At 37.6% G+C, this 24,952-nt stretch overlaps 3 protein-coding genes across 3 annotated transcripts in view; 2 read left to right on the top strand and 1 right to left on the bottom strand.

Moving 5' to 3' along the window:
• The window catches only part of LOC141828474 (histone deacetylase 2), a 9,236-nt gene extending 4,109 nt beyond the window's left edge, over positions 1-5,127 (top strand). Inside the window, exons 9-13 of the mRNA XM_074715906.1 lie at positions 3,478-3,522; positions 3,624-3,674; positions 4,434-4,520; positions 4,733-4,820; positions 4,917-5,127. Coding sequence (XP_074572007.1) covers positions 3,478-3,522; positions 3,624-3,674; positions 4,434-4,520; positions 4,733-4,820; positions 4,917-5,020 — 375 coding nt within the window. The 3' untranslated portion in view covers positions 5,021-5,127. The remainder of the gene's footprint in view (positions 1-3,477; positions 3,523-3,623; positions 3,675-4,433; positions 4,521-4,732; positions 4,821-4,916) is intronic.
• Positions 5,128-6,868: 1,741 nt separating this feature from the next.
• Positions 6,869-7,990, bottom strand: LOC141827731 (NDR1/HIN1-like protein 13). The gene has a single exon (XM_074715047.1). It carries the CDS (start codon positions 7,892-7,894, stop codon positions 7,124-7,126), a length of 771 nt encoding a protein of 256 aa, XP_074571148.1. The 5' UTR covers positions 7,895-7,990; the 3' UTR covers positions 6,869-7,123.
• Positions 7,991-16,164: 8,174 nt separating this feature from the next.
• Positions 16,165-24,830, top strand: LOC141826135 (receptor-like serine/threonine-protein kinase ALE2). Its single transcript, XM_074713384.1, has 13 exons — positions 16,165-16,663; positions 18,656-18,784; positions 18,921-18,986; positions 19,225-19,326; positions 19,424-19,552; positions 20,391-20,456; positions 20,543-20,614; positions 20,705-20,809; positions 20,942-21,313; positions 21,667-21,945; positions 22,152-22,541; positions 23,569-23,812; positions 23,905-24,830. The coding sequence occupies exons 1-13, from the start codon at positions 16,585-16,587 to the stop codon at positions 24,554-24,556; spliced, it is 2,685 nt and encodes an 894-aa protein (XP_074569485.1). The 5' UTR covers positions 16,165-16,584; the 3' UTR covers positions 24,557-24,830.
• The last annotated feature ends 122 nt before the right edge of the window (positions 24,831-24,952 follow it).

The following is a 24,952-nucleotide window of genomic DNA, read 5'->3' as shown; positions in this document are numbered from 1 at the left end:
CGATTAGAACCACTAGAAGCTTCAGAAGAAGACCTATTGGTGGTAAGCTTACTCACAATACAGAAGACATATATCAACCTTTGCCTTCTTTGAGTACATGTACTAATGTACCTACAATCAGGTGCACTCAGAAAACGTATTTGAGCAGTCTAAAAAGTAGTTTGACTGTTGCCACTATTACTGAGGTAAATTTTTTTCATTTGTTAAGAATTATTGTCCTAGGCAATGATAATTTCAACCATCTTTAAATGCCAGTGCCAATTTATACTCCAAACTCTCTTTGTGCTATGAACCTCTTAATATTGTGTGTGAACTTATTCTATGCTTGCTGATAAGAATACAACCAATGAAGCTTCATAATCCTAGTTATCAAATTGTACATTTTTAGTTATTAGAGCTAAGAATGATATTCTTTTTCACTATTTACAAATGGAACATATCAGGAAAGCCGGTACCAAAAGAACTGCATCTATTTTGAATCTTCCTTGGAAATTGTTATGCAAGCCGTCTTCATGGTGAATTCAATTTTAGTAAATTAAATCAATTCAGCACTGCAACTAAATTCGTTTACAAGAAGGGTAGTGCCTTAATAGTGTGGAACTAAGCATTCCATGTAGAATATATTAGTGCTTTTCACAATTTGTACATAGCATATTAAATAATGAACTGTCTTGCTGGTCTGGTTGTTGTAAAAAATTGTTTCGTTCATGTAAAATTTCATTTACTATATTCAGTTTTGTCTAAACTGTGTTTTGAACAAGTCTAAGTTAGTTTGGTTTTTGAAAATATGTTAATAAGGACCATATATGACTCAACCCGAGTCTTTATAGTGGATATCATTCTCTCTTTCCACAGTATTTTTTTAAAAAGTTTTAGAGTAAATGTTTGTTTGTTATGCTTACAAAGTAAGTTAGCAGAGGTTAGAATTGACTCAACATTTAATGGTTTAAATAATTAATTTAATCCATGCCAGCTCGCCCCTGTTGCAATGCTGCCTAACTGCATCTTGCAGAAAAAAGTGCTTCACCCATTTCGCATGCAGGTTACTGTTACTGTACTTGGCCTGCTTTATTATCATATACAACGAAACATGCTCCAATTTTCATATACACAGGTGGGAGGTTCCATTGTAGCAGTGAAACTTGCTAAAGAGCGAGGTTGGGCTATCAATATTGGTGGTGGTTTCCATCATTGTTCAGCAGAAAAAGGAGGTGGCTTTTGTGCATATGCTGACATTTCTCTTTGCATTCACTTTGCCTTCGTTCGTTTGAATATTACTAGGTGGGAGGCTTGCTTGCAGATAGTTCATCTGTGACTTTCTTGAGAAGTACATTTGCAACAGAGAGCTTAAAACAAAATAATGTTTTTGGTATTTCTTGTAAACATTGCAGAGTGATGATTATTGATCTTGACGCCCACCAAGGAAATGGCCATGAAATAGACTTCTCAAATGACAGTATGTGTCTCTTCCATTGAGCATATCTGCATATGTTCAAGTCATTGATTTGTCCTTTTATCACTTTCTTTTTTTTATCACTTGTAGGAAGGGTTTATATTTTGGACATGTACAATGCTGGTATTTATCCATTTGTGAGTATTTCTATTTACCTACTGCATTTTAGGTTTGTATATGTTACCAAGACACTACTAGTTGCAAATAATTATTTGATTAATTACTGGGTCAGTCTGAACACTACAAATTTATTTTAACTATAATACTGTTGTATTCCTGTACCCGTATCCTAAAGTTTGACTCTTTTTTGACGACGAGTCTCTATGTTTCCCACTTTGAAAAAAATCATTATGTTAGTTACTTGAATCCATCCATACCCATATGTGATACTCGTATCCAAATCTGAGTGACATAGGTGATGGTATCCAAATCTGAGTGACATAGGTGATGGTCGGATCACAACTAATAAAAACTAATTTTCCAATTTATATATTAGGCTCAGACCACAATGCAGACACACAGCTAGATGAGTACAAGTTGGGCTTGGTCGAGGTCGAGAGGGGAGCTTGTGTAGCTTGCCCAAGGTGATAGAAATTTGGTCAAAATGCCTTATGAGGCTATTGAGTTCAGCCAAGGTGAGTAGCACTTGAGTTGAGGTGGATGTGTCTTTGGGGCAATGGGATCAGTTCATTCTAGGTGAATTTGGTTTGCCATGGTGCTTTGGAGCTGTCATGGCTGAGATTTGCCGAAGGTGGGTGTGGCTTTATTAAGGTGAAGAATTTGGCTTGCTGAGGAGGGGAGCCTTAAGTGTGCATTGCTCCAGTTTTTGCTCTTGCTCTTTTAGAAGTCGTTGAACTGACAACCTTAACAGATGCTGATGGTCGCTCTGCTCCATTTGTGCTCCAAGCGCACTTGAAAAGTAACCAAAATATTATTGGAAATACTATACCACTGCTTAGCCCATGAATATAAATGCTAGCCAATGTCCTTGCACACACCCCTACTTGGGCCTTGCAATTTCACTGTACATCGTTGTGCATTTACACGATTAACAAATATGGAACTTACATGTGGCAGCCACTAGTAACAACTAATTATAGCAGTGTTTTCTCCCACCATAAGTTTCCAACAAATTGCCATATTCTAGAAATCCCCTGCTAGAGGATTGAAATTCATTCTATGTTCACCTAAAATGCGCAACATGTTCTTTTCCACTAGCATGCTGAGACTAAAATCAACGTGGAGATAGTGACACCAGTTTGAACAGTTGAATCATGTTGGAGGCTTATGATGGGAGGGGTCATCGGCAAGAGTGAAAGTATTGGCAGGATGGGGCTTAACTGGCGTTGGGCGCTGAGCCGATGGGGGTGAGGAGGTAATAATTGAAGTAAATGATGGTGATTGATGAAGCTGATATCCCTGGTAGGGAAGGGAGGGAGAGGTAATAATTGGCGTAAATGATCAACAATGGTGATCGACGAAGAAGATATCCTAGGTATGCATAGCCAACTCTTCCTTCTTTGGACCACCTCACGCCAGCACAAGACACACCGACCAGTATTATGACTATCTTGTTTTGGCTTGGCACCAAGACTAGCATGGAACTAGACATGGAACCTTGCCTTAACTAATAATGCAAAATCTGATAACGCTCACGTCAAGCGCCCCTCATCATCGGTCCCACGGTTAGATGAAGAGAAGTAAATCAGATACCAAGCGGCTCCCTACCTTGCCTTATCTATATTTACTACCTATTAGTGGCGCCACATCCTCGTAGAAAATCCAGTAATTAACAGCTGGATTAGTTTTATCTCTTTCTTCACTGTGCATAAGTTCCTACGTAATGCCTGTTATCTATTCCAATCATCACATTTTTTGTGTTAAAATGGGGCCTGGAGGCCATCTAATCTTAATACAACTGTTATAATCTGTCTTGACTAGAAGCATATTGGTGCTTCTACATTTTTTCTTATAGTTGTCTGGTTTCACTAACATTTCTTATAGTTGTCTGGTTTCACTAACAGGACTATGAGGCTAAGAGATACATTGACCATAAAGTTGAATTATTCGTAAGTTTTGAATTTCTTTTTGTGTACTCTTCTGCCACTATAAGTTCTATTTATCACATTGCTAAGAAATGTTTTTCTTGTTGATGGTTTGATGTTTACAGAGTGGTACTAAAACAAAGGAATACCTGGATAAGCTAGATGAAGCTCTTGAGGTAAAACTTATCATGTTGCTTGATTTTAGTCACTTTTGAATAGTGTCATTTGATATCTGCAGTATTAGAGTAATGGTTAATCAAAATTGTATAATGCATGGTAGTTAATTGCATCATGTATGTCAGTATAATCTTCCTATTTCCATGTAGCTGGTCGGGATAATTATGTGACTCTTGTTTAATTGGTCCTGGACATAGTTGTGTATGAGCACTTTTGGATGCTTCCTTCTAATTAGTTGAGGTTCTCTATTTTAGCCATATAAATTTTCTTCCTAATTTCTTTTGCCATTTGCCATTGGTGTTTTTTCATTTATCACTTTCATAGATTGGGATATTGGTCTCTAAAATCCTGCACCATTTTAATCGTTAAGCATGCTGTAGTATACTACTAACCCCTTATCGGCATCCCTAACTTGAGTTAATTTTTTCACTATCATTCCTTCTGAACTTCACATCTTCAACTCTCTCTCGCTCAAAAGCTAAATAAACTCTGAAAAGTTATCAAATATTTAAATGCGAAGGCTTATAGAAACATACTTGTGGATGGGGTAGAATTGGAATGATATTGATAAGTTCTAGGGGAATATGGAGAAGATTCTCGGATTCTTTAGAAATTCAAGGAGAATTGACCAAGCCTAAAAGTTGTCAATCAAACTTCCTGAAATACATTTTGCAAACTCTAGGCATAAGGTATTGAAATTAATTCAAAAAATACTCAAATTTTCATTTGAGGTTTATTAGACATTGCATGTGCCTCAGGTTGCAAGAAACAACTTCAATCCTGAACTGGTGGTGTATAATGCTGGCACTGATGTCCTAGATGGTGATCCTTTGGGCAGATTGAAGGTAAGTTATGGTTTGATCCCCTTTTTTCAGATTCATACAAATATTGAACCTTAAAGATCATTGAAGTTAGAGAATACAGAGGGATCTAAAAAAACTCAAGGGTTACGATTGAGAAAAGAGAGACTAAATAATATATGGCCAGAAGTAAAAGGGCGTCGTCAGGCATTCGTGAGAAGTTATCTGAAACAGTGTCAGTTTTTGTGCCCGTCCAGGTTAGTCCCGACGGCGTGATGACTAGAGACGAGAAGGTTTTCAGGTTTGCTAGAGAAAGAAATATACCTCTTCTCATGCTCACTTCAGGTGAACTAGATACATTTTCTTCTACTTTTGGATCACCATTTATTGTAGCGCGGCAAATATAATGCAGTCTCCCTTGCTAACTGGGTGTTATTTCAGGTGGATACATGAAGTCAAGTGCTCGAGTAATTGCAGATTCAATCGAAAACCTTGCCAAGAAAAACTTGATAACTCTGGATCAACCTCTTGTTAAAAATTCTTGAGACCCAAACGAGTATGTGTAGAGTATGCAATCATCATCACATATGCATATATAAAGTGAAAACATTGTATCGCACCTATACAACTTTAAATCTCGGAATTTTAATTATATGATTTCGATACTCATAATCAATCTGGGATAAAGATTTAGTTATAGTTACTGTTAATTATATTTCTATGCTCAGTTAGTAGATGCAAATTCAGTTTCATATATGTTAATTATTATCTTCTTTGATTTTTGAAAACGAAATATTAGTTGTAGTGTTTACTCATTCTGATACGAAATATTTGTGTGAGTTTGTGGATGTCTAAAATATGAATTTCAGGGTTTAATTTGTTGTAAGAGTGATCCTACTATGATTAAATCAATGAACCAACTACCAAAATATAAATAATAAGGGCAACAACACATTTACCATTTATAAAAATAATTGTTATGGGGTTAAAAGGATACGGACGAGGTTAACCAAGTCCTAACAGGTGATCGGATCAATCGCACCCGAGGAGGCACGGGAGACCTCATGTAACCCCTCCTCACTCGCTCTTCTGAGGATGAACTGAAGTCCACCTAGGTTCAGTCGCGCCTCCTCCTCGTGCACCACCTAGGTTCAGTCGTGCCTCCTCCTCCTCGTGCACCATGCTGGGGGACGAACCGAAGTCCACTTCAGTTCGGTCACGCCCCCTCCTCCTCGTGCACCATGCTGGGGGACGAACCGAAGTCCACTTCGGTTCGGTCACACCCCCTCCTCCTCGTGCACCATGCTGGGGGACGAACCGAAGTCCACTTCGGTTCGGTCACGCCCCCTCCTCCTCGTGCACCATGCTGGGGGACGAACCGAAGTCCATTTCGGTTCGGTCGCGCCCCCTCCTCCTCGTGCACCATGCTGGGGGACGAACTGAAGTCCACTTCGGTTCGGTCGCGCCCCCTCCTCGTGCGCTATGCTAGGGGACGAACCAAAATCCACTTCGGTTCGGTCGTACCCCTTCTCTCACCCGCTAGTTCCCAAGGACCACTCCTCCCATCATTTGTTATGATGATCCCACGTGTCCTCTCACTTATTTCATCACGACACGTGTCTGAGGGGACTGCTCCTTTCTTGCAAGTCAATGCTGCCACGGGCCCACTAAACGGGCCATACCTCGGACCATACCCTTAGACATTCTTTAGGACACACTCATAACGTTGATGGAGCCCTCCGGGTCATGTCAGGGACATGACATTTCAGAATCTCCTTCCTTAAGAGGGTTAGTGTTTCAGTGGAGAAAGGTACGTGCGCGCACACGAGCTCTCACAATTTTTCTCTTCTTCTTCCTTAGCAGTTCCTCATCTCCACTCACTAACTTAAGCATCGGAGTGGTCGCGCCGGGGAGGATCCCCGACCCTCCATCTCACGTGCTCTTTCTTGCAGGCTCACTATCCACCAGGGAGGCAGATCTTGGACGAGGCTCACTATCCACCAGGGAGGCAGATCTTGGACGAGGTGCTGTAGAGTGAGCTAGCCGTCTCGTCCGAATAATAAAAATATTTAAATCCATATTACAAAGGAATTTAAATCCATATCCATATCAATAATTACCACCATTATTGATAAAACACACAAAAAATGATTAGGCTCAATTAATTATATTCAAAATTTTCTAATATCCTCTTATTTTTTATAAAATAAATAAATAAAACCATTTTCCAGCTGTCATTACGTCCTGATCTCATTTTTGTTTAAAAAATGAAAGCTCTTTTCCAGCTGTCACAGAGCCACATTAGTTCACACTGACTTGACTTCCCTCTTCCTTAGTGTGACAACTGTCAATGTCACTGAGAGAACTCGAAGATCGAATAACTCAAACGCCCGGAACGATCAAACTCCTGCTTCGCAAATTTAAACCAATCATTATTACACAAAACCTTACAATATTTTTCCACAATCCAAAAACAGCAAAACAAATACGAGACAAACTACAATTGTTTGATTTCTGCTTAATTTTACATATCAGAATCCCCCTTTTTTTTTTTGTTGTTGTTCTTCGATTTCTTGCCCATTTCAATTCATGGCGGTGCAAATTGTCGCAGTATGAGAAGTGTGGAGAGTGAGAGAGGAGATTCGATTTTACGAGATGGTCAGCTTCCAGATCTTGAGGTGTAGCTTGACCTTGCAGGCGGCGTTCGAGGTGGAGGCCGTCGCCGGCGCGGCCCTCCTCGTCGGCACTGCCACGTTGACGCCGGAGCAGCGCACCCGGATCCCTAACCGCTTCGTCTTCAGGCTCCCGATCTTCACTCCCACCTTGGTGCGCACATTGATTTCTAGTGGGAGGGTCGTCCTCTTCCTCAGATCCGACGCCGCCGTGGCGTCCAGCGTCTGGTCTGAGGTTAGCGTGGAGGAGAGGAGGGTCGTGTTCTTCGCGTCCTGGACGAAGGCGGGGAAGGAGCCGTCGCCGACGTCCACCCCATCGGAGAGGACGGAGACGGAAGCAGTGTCGTAAAGGTAGACGAGCTTGCGGTTAGGGTTGCGGGCGGTAACGTTGAGGCTAAGCCGGGAGGTGAGCTGCCCGGCGGCTGAGACATTGAACGCTGCGAGACGGAGGCCGGAAACTTCAAATACAGGGCGGTGGGGGCGGTAGATGAGGTAGAATACGCCCGCGGCAACGGCGGCGAGGAAAACGAGGACGATGAGGATGAGCGTGAACCAGAGGCAACAGGAGCAGCAGCAGCCCCGCCTGCGGCGCCGGGGAGGCGGAGCCTTGCGGGCCTGGGGGCGATAGGTTGGAAGCGTGGTGCCGTACGCCTGCCCCTTGGTCGGCGGGAACGACGGCGGCCCCCCGTTCGCGGCCTGAGGAGGAGGCGGGATGGGCTTCGTAGAAGGGTGCACACGATCCTCCATTACCCTCTTCTTGGTGGCTCTGCCGCCGGAACCTCGAGCTCGCGGTTGGTGGTAGGGTTAGCGTTGCGGAGCGAGATTGAAGGAGAAAGGCGAGACCGCGAGGAGGAGGAAGAAGAAGAAGTAGAAGGGGGCGAAGGACGAGGCGGGACCCACCTCGTTTGGCATCAGCGTTCGATGGTTATCGAACGGCCAGGAATCCACCCTACGAAGGACACGCTGCAGCGTGTTCGTGCGATCGCTGAGTTCCGTTGAGACGTCTACGTTGTGGAATTAAAATTATTAGACGAAGGCCGCGGCCAGCTGTTCACGACTTACGCCGCCGCGCCTTACGATTCGTGCGCGAACCGACCGCACGCATCTTGCAGCAATTCGGTGTTTGTTTTAGGCATTTCAAGACTACTATGATTGGCAAAAAAAAAAAGGGAAAACGTTTTTAATTATTAAAATCGTCAAAAAATAAAAATAAAAAATGTTTTATTATATCTCTTATATAAAAAATATATCCTTATTTCATACCAATACAATTTTATATTAAAAATATTTTTTTATCAACTGAATTAGTTAAAATTATTTAAACTTATCAAAATTATTTTAATGACAATTATTATAGTAATAATTAATTGATTACTATTAAGTGGTCGAAACAATATCATAGTAATCGCTAAATGTCTATTGTAATAATTTTAATTGAATTTAATTAATATTAATTAAATTGTTAAAAAATTTATTTAAATTGATTTCTCTGTATAATATATTTGAAGTTGAATTGATTTTTTTAAAATGTCGTAGCAAACTAGCACCTACTATATTATACTATAACTATAACAACATTATAAATTGTAATAAGAATATTTTAAAAATTAAAAATACGTTAGATTATTTTCTAACTTTTTGTTTGAAAAAATTATTCTTTTGAAGATTGTAGTAGTTAGAGGCGTTCATTTAATTTTTGCCCATATTATTGTTGGCTGTATTTGATCTGTAGAGTTTTAAATATAAGATAGAGTTGGCATGGTGGGCATCACTTTTTTTAACACAATTATCCTCCGTTATAGAGTTGCATATGCTTATTAATTGTATAATTGTATATCGTATCGTTGGACTAGCTGCTCCATCAATTAATAATTTTATTGCATGTCTCAGTTGAGTTTCAAATACTCTAAAAATTCATGTTCATCAATTTTTTTAATAATCTATATATCTAACTCTTACAATTGATTAATCCATGAGATGATCGATTTAATCTCATAAAAAATTTTTATCGATCATCAACATAAATTTAAAAAGCACAAAATGATCCAATACTCATAATGAACCTTTTAAAAATTAATCATGCTGAATAAATATTTTTATTAAAAATTAATCTTAGATGTTCTAATTACTTGTGTCATTTATACTTTATCATTTGCGTGCCGGGGGAATCGATCTCCTCGTTGGGAATTTGACCGCGGATAATGAAACGGTTGGTGGTAGCCAACTATCAAATTAAGCCAAGTTTGACTTACAAGGCATGGCAACAGCTAGCTCGCTCATGGTGGCGCATGTTTCAGGCCTGGCCTTCACTACATAAATATGTTAATTTATAGCTGCCGACAAAATAATTGTTCAAAGGCAAAAAAAAAACAAAAAAAAAAGTTAAAATGGTTGTCAATAATTGGTGAATCTTCGCCATTCAACCATCTCAAGTTTCATCTCATTATTGTATTCAACCACATTTTTGTAGACAATGTTTTCACAATCCTTTTCACGTGGTTGGTAGGGGTGCTTGTTGATTGTTTAGGGTTTGCATTTCGATGCAAAAATTAAGTTTGTACTTTTTAAAAATAATATAAGACATAATTAATTTGAAAGACGAAAATATGCATGATAATTCACTTAGCAGTTGACTTTCATAATCTAAAATTTATTATAAAATCTACCTTTACTCCGGTTGAATTTGAAATATGATAGAGGACAAATGAATTGTATAATAGTCTCATCATTCTAGTAATAAAAATTAAGAAATAATTAAGTCAACTAGATAATTAAAAATATTATATTCTAATTTGAGTTGGCTAAATAGAAATTTAATCGATTAAATATTTCAAATTACTAAAAAAATCATTATTAAAAATGTTTTTTTTAAAAAATAGATTATTCTTTGTTCGAATTAAGTCAACTAAGATGTCTTGAGGCGATTCAAAAAATATGCATTGAAGGATAAAATTTACAACAGTAATTAGTTGAGTCCATTAGACAATTGAAAATAATTTCTAATTTATAGAGTTTGAATCAAATGATGTGAATTTAAGTCAACTGAATAAGTGTTGAGTTGACCGTAGAATTTGATAGGTAAAACTTTCAATGTCAATATTTTGATCGATCGGAGAAGATTTGAGTCGATTGAATTCAAACGAAATATATCCTAATCAATCAACTAATCTTATCCAATTTAATTCAAACAAAATGTATCCGGATCAATCAATTAATCTTATCCATTGTGTTTAAAGATTGATTTGTGAGTAAATAAGAGAGAAATCTATTCATTTTACAATTGATATTATAGTAGGTCTTTAAGTAAATCTTCATTTTTTTTTTTTTTGCAAAAGATAGAATTTGCCATCATCCTACACGGTCGGTCTCATGATCATCTATGAGAAGGTAAATCGAAAAACTACAGTTAATTGATACAGTCCACAACTGGTGTCACGAGTGAATCTCAAATTGAAATTTATAATCGAAAACCCTTAGCTCACAAACAAATGAAGTACAGGGGTCACGAGTCGTATTTTCCAATAATTAATAGAAAATTTGTCTAAATCAAACTAAGATGTCGTTCCATTTTAGGTTTTTATATAAAAATGGGGTTTTGATGTTTTTCAACGAAATATAAATGAAAGACCAGTAAATGAATGAGGAATGCAAGCTTTATCAATTTAGAAATACATCTATTGAAACAAAATATGAAACAAACTTAGAGTACGAATTCAGTTCAAACTCAAGGAATGAAACCTATACTAGCTAGCATTGAAACATACCATCCCTAGCTATGAAATATAATATTCAACTATTCAGATTGTAAGGGATTAAAACTCAAATATATTGATGATTAAACCCTAATGCAAGACATTATAAACTCAACAAAAAGATGGTAACAGTAGAAGAAAAGAAATCAGAAACATGAATTACAATGCAAGGACAACAACTCATATGTAAGGAACAATTTTGAGGAATTAAAGATACCTAATCTAAATTCAACACAAACTAATTGAATGCAATTTCCTAACACCCATAGTTCAGAATCTGATCTGTAACCCTGATACAAGGCTGATACGGGACAGTAAATTGTTGAAACAGAATATCAGAAATTGACCGAAGGAAAAACCTATTGAAATCAAAGATTCAATAATGTAATAACTAAGCAATGCAATTCAAACCAATAAGACAATGTAAGATCCTAAAACACCAAGTTCAGAAATAGAAAAATAAAATAGAAACAGACTGAAAGAAATGAAATCCACAGCAGTAACAAAATTCAGACTCGGATCTTGAAACTTCCCTTACAAATCAGCCTCAATCTTGCCGTCACACAAGATTTAATTGAAAATTACAGATCTCAGACAAATCCCTATCGACCTTGGTCTGATTTAGATCTGAATTAGCTCTAGTAACTGCGTATCAGAGACCCTCAAATGCAGAATAGAACTTGAACTTGATCTAAGAACCCAGCTTAAAATCTTTTAGATCGCTTGAAATTCAATGCTTGGAAACCATCAGTAGCCTTTTAAGAACCCCTCAGAATATCACTGATAGCTTCGATCGTCGTGAATCTATAGATCTCAGCTGGAACCCATCGCGGAAACGAAGCTTTGATGAAACCCTCATCGAAAGATCCAACTCCAATTTGATGCCAACTTGAGGTTGAAGAAGCTTGATAGGATCTAGAAACTGGCTTGGAAGAAAGAATTTTGAAGATCGCTGAATAAAATGCAGAGAAAAACGAGAAAGAAGTCGTGGATTGAAGATGTATAGTAACTGCGACTTTTGGGTTACTTTAGCTTCTCGTTAACGAAGGGGTACTGTAGCTAGCCGGCTCGTCTTAGCCAGTTAAACCCGAGTTAACCTGAGTTTAGCCAATTTCGCCCATTTAAGCTCCAATTAGCCCGATTTCAGCTCCAATCGAACCTAAATCTTGATCACGAAGTTTTAAATCTATCGAATCAATCAATTTTAGCTTGACTCGATCTCAATTTGGCTCAATCGTGGTTCAATTTGGACCCTACAAAGAATTAAGCTCAATTAATATCAAATTAACCATTAAAACACAGAAATTAGGTTAATCATCCAAAAATACACCATGTCACAAATACAATTCAATTATGTCGATTAAATATTTAATTGTTCACAGAAAATTTCAAAATGAACCATCAAAATACCCTAAAATCCTAGTTCATCATTAATCACGACGGTGGAAGGTATTGTCTCGGCTTCACCAAGATTTGAACCCTTATCCTCTTCTGTAAGTCTGCTCCGTTGTAACCAACTCAATTATATCCCAAGGATAAATAAATTTTCATCTTCCTTCTATAATTGGTATTATAGCCGGTCTTTATGCAATACATTTGTAGGACAAAAAAGTTGACTCGACTCGATGAGTAAATGAACAAATTTAGTCCTAACTAATAAACTCGACTCGAGTCATTTATATCCCAAAATCCCCTACAAATAGTAAATTATAACTGGAAGAAGAAGGTAAAGAAGAGTTAACAAATTGATAATGATTAATTTATATATATGCTTTGGAAGCACCATCAATCCAAAATCTTTGGAAGCTTGACAGTTCCAATGCCAAAGCTCCCTTCGAATCTGTCAAGCAACAAATTAAATTAAAAGAGCTGATGCAATCATGAAGAGGAAAACAAGAACACTTACTACTTATTTAAACGGAATTAACCAAGCCAAGACCATCTCCTACCTTCTTCAAAACATTAATGGCTCTTCATCTCTTCCATGGCACCGCCGCCGCCACCACCACCACCACCAGTTTCGTCAAGATCATCTACGCCGGAGGCCGCGTAGAGTTGCACGACCGGCCGGTGCTGGCCGCCGACATAATGTCGCGGAACCCCAAGTGTTGCGTCACCCACCCGGACGTCTTCCGCCAGCCTTGGGCTGTTCTCTCCCCCGACGCCCTGCTTTCTCTCGGCCACAAGTTCTACGTTGTCCCCGTCAGCACCGTCCGCAAGCTCCGCCGGCATCACCCGAGCAGGAACTCGGACCGAGCAGCGCCTCTCCACCAGGCGGCTCCGTCAGCCTCGGATCCATCTCCGGCGAGCAGGCTCAAGAAGAACCATTTCTTCCAGCAGGGCTCATTCTTTTGCTCCCTCAGGAGACCTTTCCAATGCTTAAGGCGCGGCGGCAAGGAGTCGGACCTCAGGAAAGCCAAGTCCGGCAGGTCGAAGAAGGGGCATAAGGAGGCCAAGGCAAAAGGGAGCCAGAGGAAGAACAAGTCTCCTCAGAAGAGGACGGGGAGTGATACACCAAGTGATCACCATTGGAAGCCAAGCCTCGACAGCATCACAGAGGAGTAGAACAGTATTTACTAGGACTGGACTGATCAGGCCAAGGATATATGTTCCAGCTCATAACCACCATCACTCCACAAAGTAAACAATAAATATCATTCATACATTGATCGAGGTTCCTGAGATTGAACGATGATATTGTTTCCTGTACGTATGCATGCATGTGGCAATCGAAACATACAAACTTTTGGGATTGAATCTCAATTACAGTAAATGAAACAGAGAAATATACAAGGGGATGGCAAGTCTAGAGGACATACAAAAGAGTATTTGGATTAAATAACATTCTTACCCTTCACTCAAATTCAATTCGATCATAATCATATGGTGGAGTACTGTGAGCTAATTGCGGTTTTATAGATTGTTATCGCACAATTAGGTGAGAATTGTACTTTATACATTCTTGAAGTAGTAGTTAAGTGGGTGCCCTACACAAGGGAAACTCTATATATGTGCAAACTTGTTCAAACACACATTAATCTCACTATATACCACAATATTAACCAATCATATACATATCCATGTTTTTTATTAAAAAAAAAAGTAGTGGAACTGTTGGAGAAAAAGAAAGTGCTTCACATGTCCAAGATTATATTCAATCATGACAATCCAGTAAAACAAACAAGGCACTAGTTAGATGAAGCTCAAGAATGGAGTGCACATGGAGTTGGGTCCCCAAGCTACTAGCCTTGCAGAGTTTGCAGTAGGAGTACAAGAACTGAGATGTGCATGGCTCAGGGAAAGAGATGAAGATGGGCTCTAGCTAGCAATCATGTAGCTCTCTCGCTCACTGTTTTAAATTGCTCGTCTGTACTAATTAACCCAACCCTTTCCGAACAATGACAAGACAACAATTCCTTCATCAACTACTCTCCCATGCATGCTGCATTCACTACCAAGAGATCGATTAATGTGGGGTTGATGCACATAACCCCAAAAGAGGGGTTACAAAATGAACAACTCCTCCTCCATACCCAGCCCATTCTACATAAAGTCATGTGTGCAAGCTAAGTGTTTGATAAAATGGCCGTATAGTTTAAGTTTACTCCCTGAATTTCTTCATACCTAACCTAAATGCATGCATGTGTCATCCTGCTACATGTACAACTTTAGGTTGCACACTAGTCTCACTAGAATGATGATTGTCTCAAGATCCAGCTTGGCATATGACCAAACACATCAAGCATTATATTTGTTGTGTAGCTAGCTAGCCTATTGTAAATTTAAACCAATAATCTAAATCTAATTGAAGGGGACCATCAATGCTAACTATAAGACAAAGGACAAAAACTTTTGGCAGGCTCTATTATTGAATTGCTTCTCCTATTATTATGTATGTTCATTCCCTAGCTAGTCCTATATATATATACATCTCACTTTAATTGTGCTTAATGCCTGAATCTATATATATAATAAACATATATATGCCATGGTTCTTTCTTTTCTAATTAACTATTAATTCCCTTTCACTGATCCTTACCAAAGTTTGAAAAAGTTGGTATATATATATATATATAATCTTTCTTTTCTAGTATTCCCTTTCACTGATCCTTAGCAAAGTTTGAAAAAGTTGGTATATATGTATATATATTATTTGGAAGTAGCATCAAAAAAACATGCCACACTGTAATAATAATAATAATGCAGGTCCCATATCACAGTTTGGCAAAAGTTTGCAATGGAAGCAGTGTTTTGATCTGGGATCAGATCATTTTCAGAGTTATATTGACCACTCTACTATACTGAAGGTGCATCGGCTGTTAGGTGACATTGTCGTTCGTATTTTTGAATTTATCTGACGGATGAATCAAGAGAAAAGCCGTCCACCTTCTTGACATGGAGTTATAAGGATATGTAAAAGACTGGATACCTAATAATCAGCTGGAAGCAACGTGAGTCTCTTGTTAGTTATAAATATCTTTAGCAAAAAAAATTTTAAAGATCATAAAAAAAACTCAAATATAAATGAATATCAATTGACTCAGTGGAATTTCAGAAGTACAATATATAATAACTATTTAACGTGACTTTTGTTAAAAGTGATCGATGGCCATCGAATTTAAAATCTAAAAAAAATAAATATGTACAAATTTAATGGAAACCCTAAGAGTGCAATAATACGATTTGATACAAATTCATGTGTTTTTTATTAAAAGTGTTTGGCAATGATGAATCAATTGAATCACATTGAGCTGACGGTTTAATTGATTGAATATTAATTTTTTTAACAAAATATATTTGATGGTAATAAAAAAGTTATATTTTTTTAAAAAAATAAGACAATTTACGATATTGAAGATACTCATTTGACATGAATTTAAGGTCTCTAAAGTCATCATCGAAGATTCAATTAGGGCAATCAAGTGTGCAATAATATTAATTTATCATGAATTCAAGGTTTCTATAATCATTCAATACTTTTGTTCAAATCCAGTTGACTAGAGTCATTTTCAATTTGTCATTGAGTTAATTAGAATTAATAAACTTGAAAACTTTTTATATGTAAATCGACTTTTTATAAAAAAAAATAGATCTTTAGTAATACAAATTGTCTTACGGACTCTGCAAATACAATATTTCAATTTTGAAGAATGAATATGTAAAATGCACTTAAATAAAATAAACATTTTGTTTGTTTTTGTAAAATGCTTATAAAATCCATGGCTGTTCCTTTGCCGGCACTCCTTCACCCAACTCATCCAGTCGCCGTCTTTTCCTCTCAGCTCGCCGTGGCAATGCTCGCCTCTCCCCAAGAAATCTCTTGCGTTTCTCCCTAAGATTTCCTCTTTTTGTATCCGCTTCTGGCTTGCGGGATCCGCAAACCTCCTGTTTCATGGTTGCAGTTCCTCTTCTTTGATGGGAAAATCACTCCTACAGGATTTCTTCTTGGAACCCCACTTTCCTCTTTCTTCCTCTCCACCTACTTCGCGTTGCTGTTTTGGCTGTAAGTTTCCTCTCGACCAACATGCCTTGGGCTGATTTTACCTGCTCCAGTTCGTGTTGATGCGCCATTGTGCTGCGCACCATGAGGAGAGCTTGAAAGACGGGGCTTTTCCTCAAGAGTGGAGCTTGGAGAGATATGTGAAGGCTTAGTGGATCTTGTAGTCTGGGAATGGTAACGGCAGGATGTATCAAAGGTGCGAGCTTTCTTGTCGGTGGGTTCTTTGTGTTCTGGCCGTTTCTTCATCGATTTGCAGACTGGAAGGTATTGTATTCTGGTATTGTCTTCCTCTTTCTGATTTTGATTACTGAGTGAGCGAGAGGTTCGCAGTTGGTTTGTTTGATGTTTGGAAAACAAGATCTGTTTGCGGAAACCATAACGGGATATCTTAGTATGGATATTATTTAGTCGATATTTGCTGGAATTTTGAGACGGTGTAAACGTTTCTCTACTTCTGAGCCCAAATTTGATGAACATTGATTCTTCCACGTTTTTTTTGTAAATTCCAATTTTTTTTCTTGTCAAAATGTGTTATCATAGTTTTGATATCCTAGATTTTCACTATATATGGTGGTCTTGATGAGCTGCCCCCTATCCTTCCACTTGAATAGTAAACATGTAATAGAAATAGAATGGTTTAAATAATTGTTTGAGATGCTTTCATGGTTGGTTTTGCACAGGGCTTGCACGTTATTGTACTTTCTTAAACTAGCTTTCTCTTCAAATAATTTTTGAACCAGGTCAAATACTAGCTGGATGGATGTTTTTCCTCATATTGTGTACTGTTATATTTTACACAAAAAGAAAGTTTTTCAGCTATGCAATAAACGTTAGATTTGTGAATTTGTATATAGATATTTTCACAGAGGTTAGAAATTTGTTTTTTAAAATCTTAGTGTCAATATTGTAATACTTTCTTTATTAAACTTTTATGTAGTCACAATGCCTTGTGAAATTTACTGTCTTCATCACAGATGACTCATTCAACTACTTTCAAGCTTAAAACTTTAGCTCATCTTGCATCACTGTTGGAAGTCAAGTTTTCACTTTGATACATATTTTCCAAAGACTTGGTCAATCAAAGTATGACAGAGTGTATGAGTAACATTTTAATAATTACATCTATTAGAGTACTGCTTTCACAAAAATAGTCTCCTACTTTCTGATCTAAAGTATAATATGAATTGAGGATCACTACTTGTGGATGCCTGGAAATCATTCTATTAGTACATATAGAAGACAAAAGCTTACGTCCTAAAGCAACACAACTGGAGAATCTGTTTAAACATTTTGCTATCAGTATGTTATTTTCTTTGTTTCCTTTGCTTTGCTGACCGATGTGCATCCACTTCTGAATGGAACTTATGTACATCTTGAAGTCTGTGGTTGGTTTCCAATTGAAATTGAACTCTATGTTGATCCCTCTCAACTAGGTTTGTTATTAACGTTGGACGGGATAGCGATTATCCTGTGGATAATATTGATTCCATTGATGGACTGCGAACGTCGGAAATCAATCTTCTAAAACCTGTTGATTCGGAAGAATATTAGGAGATAGGAAAATAAACGATACTGTCGAAAATATTATTAAATCAAAGACATCTTCCCAAACATCAACTAAATAATTATTTAAATAGACTCAAAATCTTAAAATGCAAAAGAAAGAAAAAATATAATAGAAAGAAATAAATCTTAATAGATTCTAAATTTTAAAAATCCTAAACGTACATAAAATCCTAAAATACAAAAGATATAAATTATTAAAAATATTCTAACTACCAAAGAACTCAAAAATTATCAAAAAATAAAAATTATTAAAAATAGTAATAAAAATCGTCGGATCCTCCTGCATCAGTTGTCATATTTGGACATATACTGGTTGACATGATTTGCATTGCTCCTAAGTTACTGACCACAAAGATTCCCTCAATCTCAAGTAATTATACTTCCTAACATGCTTTATCAATTTACAAAACTGCTTATACACTAGAACAGAAGTTTTTGAATTTGACAGCTTATACCACCACTTATTTCAGGGTCCTCTTCTTCTTGTCTTGAAACTATAGGCACACTTTAATTTATGTCAAATACCTGAGAAAATTCCGTACACAAACGCAGGTCAAGTGTGGGCGATACTTAACACTGCAAGTGCTGCTTAATGCTTATTCGGCATGGAGTTCTCCATGCTTGCCAACAAAATTGTACATATAATGGTGTATTTCCTAATCGAAGTCACATATTGCATTTTTCTCACAGGGCTCAGTATGCCTATTGCACCAGTTTCATCATCCTACTCTTCACAGGGAAAAGATATAGAAAGCCATTCTGTACAAATTGGGAATTCTGAGAGAGAATTGGCACCTAGTTCAGTCACTTTCCTCAAAGGTATTCATGGTTTAGCACCTAAGGCTGAGGCCTCTCAATGTGATTCAAATCTTGTGACAGTAGTTGTTCATATACAAATAATGATGTGCTTCCTGGTTCCTATTGTCAACTGCTTCATCTGTTCATCTCATAGCAGGTCATAAGAGGTCAACAGCTAGCATTCGAAATGGAAAGCATCGGCCAAATTATCCTGTGGCTTCAGGTTGAGCTTATACCAACACTATTAATGGGATACTTCCTGAACTGATCTTACTACATTTCCTTTGTTTAAGCAAGTACCATGTAGGAAGTTCCCTTTTTCACCGCTATTCTGTGGGTGCCATTGTTTATGAATACCTGAGTGGTTGTTCAGATGTATTGCTACTCATGGCTGCATTTGGATTGATTTGATTTCACCAATGTATGCCACAAGTCTTATTTACATTGCTGCACAACTATAGGTCTGCCAAGATTCTCAAATCCTAGTCCATCCAACAAGCCACCAGTTGTACCAAGAATAGCTCCAACAACTGCATTTGCTACACCCAATAACAAACTTCATGGTGAGCATATTCTGGTATCCATTCTTACAAAATATATTGTAAAATTTTGGTTTAGTTCCTGATTAAATAGGTCAATGATTAAACTTAAGGTTTGCAGGATCTGCAGCATCACCTAAATCAATTACCCGTCATGGCCATAGTGGGAAGAGCTTTGGAATGCTAGTTGCTTCCCCACCAATTGATACTCATAGGGATATATCTCCAACATATAACTCACCATCAAAAGGTATTTAGAAATTTTTTTTGGAACATTGTATATTAATTTTGAATATTGAACCATAAGTACAATAAATGTCCTTCCCTTTAAATCTGCATACCGCACTTTAATGTGACATCTAGTTAAATCCTTATTTTTAATTCAAACCTAATGGGAGACTAAAATGCACTCTCAAGGTCTTACCGTTAAATCCCCATTGGGTATAGCTATACATGCCATCAGAACCTTCTCTGTACTTCCAATTAAGAATTAATGCTTGATATACTCACTCAAATTGGATTGATATTCATGTTAGCAGATATCATAATTTGGGGCCATTTCCTAATATATGCTGATGATGTGCTCAAGCCCTATGGTGATTTGCGATGATGATGATCAGCTAGAGCATGTTGCACCTAACATAGGCCTTTGTTTCAGTTCACTTGTCATACGTGGGTGTTACTATGTCCATTCTCATACGTGGGTGCACCTAAGACACATGTTCTATATGGATGTTTCCATCCAAGTCATTGAAAGTTGACCCATCCAGTCCTATTCCTTTAGGATCCTTTCTTCAATATAATGTAGGACTAGTCAAGCTTTCACAGTGGATATTTTAATATCACACTCAACCTACGATAGTAACATATTTGTGGGTTTTCTTCTCTATTGCATTTCTAGGACACAGAAAACTACAGAAGTGTGATGTAGGGCATGACTTGGTGTAATTATTTCCTTATTCATGCTGTTAGTCCTTGCAGGAGGTTATGATTGAAATGTTTAAATCATTTGCATCTCACATATTGCCTCTAAACTTTCAGTAATCCTATGTTCGTTTTTCATTTTGGTTTTTCTGAAACTCCTACAGTCATTCCAGCTCCTGATGTCTTCCCCAAGCATAAACAAAATCATGCTTTTTTACCATCTTATCAAGGTAGCAACTAATTCATCATATGGAAAGAAGAAGAAGAATCTTAACTGCAGAACTTAATTTAATGTTCAATCATATTCCATATGCAGCCCCTACTTCGGCTCCTATCCAGCCTCCAGCTCCTTCACCATCACCGTCAGTAAATTCTGGCTCTAATCAATGTACATTTCAGCCTTGTATTATTTATTTATTTATTGATAATCTATGGAGATTCACTGTTTCTCCACTCTTGTTTATGTTTGTCCTGACAGGGTTAGGTCATTCTCCCAAAATTTCTCCCTCTGGCTCTTCTTGGACCTCAAAAGCAGTCCCACCAATGCCTATATGGTTGCTACCACCTCCACCTCCTAATTTGGGTAGTGCATCTTGCTCATAAGCTGTAATCGAATCCATCTTTATCCTCTTTGATGTTTGGTATATTGACTGGTAAAGGATATATGTAGTATCTTTTGTTTAATTGTTGACAAGTCACTTTTATTTTTCTGCAGTTTGTAGTATGTTGGCATGTGCAGAGCCTTACACAAATCCACCTCCTGGATCACCATGCACGTGTGTATTGCCAATCAGAGTTGGTCTTCGTCTCAGTGTCACTTTATATACCTTTTTTCCTCTGGTCTCTGAGTTTGCCCAAGAAATTTCCTATGGAATATATATGAAGCAAAGTCAAGTGCGCATTATGGGAGCAAATGTTGCCAGTGTGCAGCCTGAGAACACAATTGTTCTCATTGATTTGGTGCCTAGTGAACAGAAGTTTGATAATATTACAGCATTGTTGACATTTGAGAAGTTCTGGAATAAGGACATTGTCATAAACAAATCACTTTTTGGTGATTATGCTGTTTTATATGTTATTTATCCAGGTATGCATCTTCTTCATTCTCTTTATATGCTGGTAATTATTATAATGCTAATATTGGCTTCCAAATTCAGTAATTAAAAGCTTTTATTGGTTCATAGTTACAATTTTCTTCAAATTCGTACTTGCACTCATTTATCTATGGGATGTCACTATACCTTAGTAATTTTGCTAAAGGCCAAAATTTATTGAATTGGAAGGTTAAGATTTCTGGGCTGAACACTTCTGCTATGAAAAGTGTTTCTTAATGCACTCACTCTTGCGGTTTGTTTGAATAAGTTGTTAATGGTACTAAAAACGTCATAAAGTAAATACATCATTCTACTTGTTGTCTTCCAACTCGGCTAATCCTTGCAGGACTTCCTCCCTCACCACCTAGAGCTCCTGCTGGCATTAACAATAGTGGGGAATTTGACAATAACAACAATGGCAGGGCAATGAAACCTCTAGGAGTTGATGTGAGAAAACAAAAACAAAAGACCAGCAGGAATTGGACTCCCATTATTGTTCTATCATCATTTACTGCGTTAATATTGTGTGTGGGGGCTATATGGCTTCTGTTGAAGCGTCAAGGTCACAGTCCTCTGCCTGAAATAGATCTTCATAAAACACTTTCTTTATTTGGGAAACCACCAGGTATGCCCTTCCGAAGTTCAATAAATTGTTTTTTCTTATCTTACTGGAGCTTTTATTTGTTTGATAACAGATGTAAAAAAAACCTTTTAGGATAGATAAATTGATTACTGAAAATGGTAGCTAATGCCATTTCTGCAAATGTAAACATTCTTTCTTTCTCTCTTAGATGTTTTGCATTTTCTTTCAAATGATTGACAAATATGCAGGTACAAGACACATAATGTTAGGAAGTAAGCTTTTTTCAGAATCAGCTTCCATTTGCTCTAGTGTCACAACATATAATGGATCAGCAAAGACATTTACTTTAGCTGAGATTGAAAGAGCTACAAACAGATTTGATGAAGCCAGAGTCATTGGAGAAGGTGGGTTTGGCCGTGTCTATCATGGTGCACTTGAAGATGGAATTCAGGTTGCTGTAAAGGTCCTTAAGAGACATGACCAGCAGGGTGGACGAGAGTTTTTGGCTGAGGTTGAGATGCTTAGCCGTTTGCATCACAGGAACTTAGTCAAGCTGATTGGCATCTGCATTGAGGATTACACACGGTGCCTTGTCTATGAACTAATCCCAAATGGTAGCGTGGAATCTCATTTACATGGTAAGTGAATGAAGGCTTTTGCTTTATCAAGTGTCACAGTGTATTTTAATTACCCAATTACTTTATCAACTTTATATGACTACATGGTTTCAACTGTCAATATCGATCAAGATGCCAACACATATGTTTTGGTTGTCAACTAATATTGATATTTTGTCGGCACGAGTAAACATCATTGTGTCTTTTGTGCTAATGCAAGCTTAGTAGTTCAACTAAGAACTATCTTGACTTGTTGGCTAATTTCACACAGGTTTGGTGGTATCAAGTGAGATAAGCTTATTTTGACCAGTTTTTGATGTAACTAGTCCAGATATGAACATTCTCTTCTCATGACTCATCCATTGATTCTGTTTGCTAGGAGATGAAACACTTCACAAAGAGAGGGGATGAGAGAGAGGAGAAGCACCAAATGAATTGAAAGACGTTAGACAGTAAAAAAGAACCATCGACGCTAAGAGAAATTAAGCTTATTGAGCTAGTCTAAGTCCAACTCTCAATAGTTGAGAGATATATTTATGGATACATGGAGAAATCATTCAATACTAGATGACCTCAGATTATTATTTAATTTAGATTTCAAAAGAATCATGGGGTTAATCTCATTAGGATCACTAGGATGTTACAAGATATAATCAATGCATCACACTCATTTTGGTAAAGTCAGGTATAATTATTAATTGAGATACTTGTTATATTTTTATAACTTGTTACTTTAAATTTTTTATTTAATTGACTCTATATTGCTAAGGCTTATATTTGTAATAAACTAGTTAAGTCGAAGAGAATCACAAAAATAAATTTGGTTTAAGTTGATATTGGCACACATCAAAGATTGGTTTAAGTTGATATTGGCACGGTACCAACCCCATATTATTTTATATGGAGACCGATACTCTAACACAGAACAATACTCTTAACCTTGTACGACTCTATTTTCTTTTCTTTGGATGTCATCATCTACTGAAGAAACATTCAAGTGTACCATAAATTTAACTTTGCTTCACATATAAGAACTGATTCTAAGCAGGTGCAGACAAGAAAACTGCTCCGCTTGACTGGAATGCTCGTATGAAAATTGCACTCGGTGCAGCTCGAGGCCTTGCTTACTTGCATGAGGATTCAAGTCCTGGGGTTATTCATCGCGATTTCAAGTCCAGTAACATCTTGTTGGAGAACGATTATACCCCTAAGGTGTCTGATTTTGGTCTGGCTCGAACTGCCTTGGATGAGGGAAAATTGCATATCTCAACCCAAGTTATGGGAACCTTTGGGTAAGTTCTAAACTGTGTCTTTGCTATAACTGTCTTACACATCTTCAAACTAGCTGCATTAACCTAAAATGACTTGTGTCATGGTTTGTTAGATATGTTGCCCCGGAATATGCAATGACAGGGCACCTTCTCGTCAAGAGTGATGTCTATAGCTATGGTGTTGTGCTTCTCGAGTTGCTCACTGGTAGAAAGCCAGTCGACATGTTACGACCCTCAGGTCAGGAAAATCTGGTTACATGGGCTCGTCCTCTCCTTGCAAATATGGATAATTTGAAGATGATCATCGATCCAGTTCTTGCTACAAGTGTACTGATAGACAGTGTGGCAAAAGTTGCAGCGATCGCGTCAATGTGTGTCCAGCCTGAAGTCTCTCACCGCCCATTCATGGGTGAGGTAGTTCAGGCCTTAAAGCTAGTATATAACGAATGCAACCAGATTAATATCACAACAAGAAGTTGCGACCAGGATGAGTTCTCAACTCAAGATGCAGGAGCTGGTGTCAGTAATCTTTCATGTCTTGAATCTGAAAGGGTTCTGTTGGAATTAGATGGGTTGGGTACATCAATATTTGATAAGGACGAAGCTACTTCATTCCAATGGCACTCGGCCTCGGGCCCTTTGACCATGACCAAGAGCAATGAGTTTTGGCAAAGACTAAGAAGTTTTTCAACTGGAAGTGTGAGTGAGCCCAGAGCTCCAAATAGATTTGGCACAAGTTCAACTTATTGTGAACACTTATCTTAGAAACTCTTTCTTAGCTATCATAAACCTTGATGATGTGCAAAAAGCAGAGTTGGGAATCAGATTCATAGCCAATTAAGGATCAATCATGCAAAACTCTCGATAGCGAGGTCTCTACCTGGAACTCGAGAGAATCTGCTGGGAGCTGATCCATCAGGAGAGGTTGATTTTGCTTTGAATCTCAAAATTTTATCATTAATTGTTTGATTGTATCCTCTTTTATTTTCTTTTTTTTCCTGTTGTCTGGATGATCTGCCTATTCTTTATATTTTGCAAATAATTTTTTAGGGTGTGTTTTCCAATTTTGAGGGTTGTATTCTCGAACGGTAATTATAACAGAATATCGAAAATATTTAGATAACCATCAGAAATGATAGAGTTAATATTTGAGTAGGATTT

This window comes from Curcuma longa, chromosome 4 (genome assembly GCF_044706935.1).
Source record: "Curcuma longa cultivar G26 ecotype Majalengka, Jawa Barat chromosome 4, ITB_CL_G26_1.1, whole genome shotgun sequence".
Lineage (NCBI taxonomy): Eukaryota > Viridiplantae > Streptophyta > Magnoliopsida > Zingiberales > Zingiberaceae > Curcuma > Curcuma longa.
The sequence above is the reverse complement of the archived record's forward strand: the minus strand, read 5'-3'. Positions and strand labels throughout refer to the sequence as shown.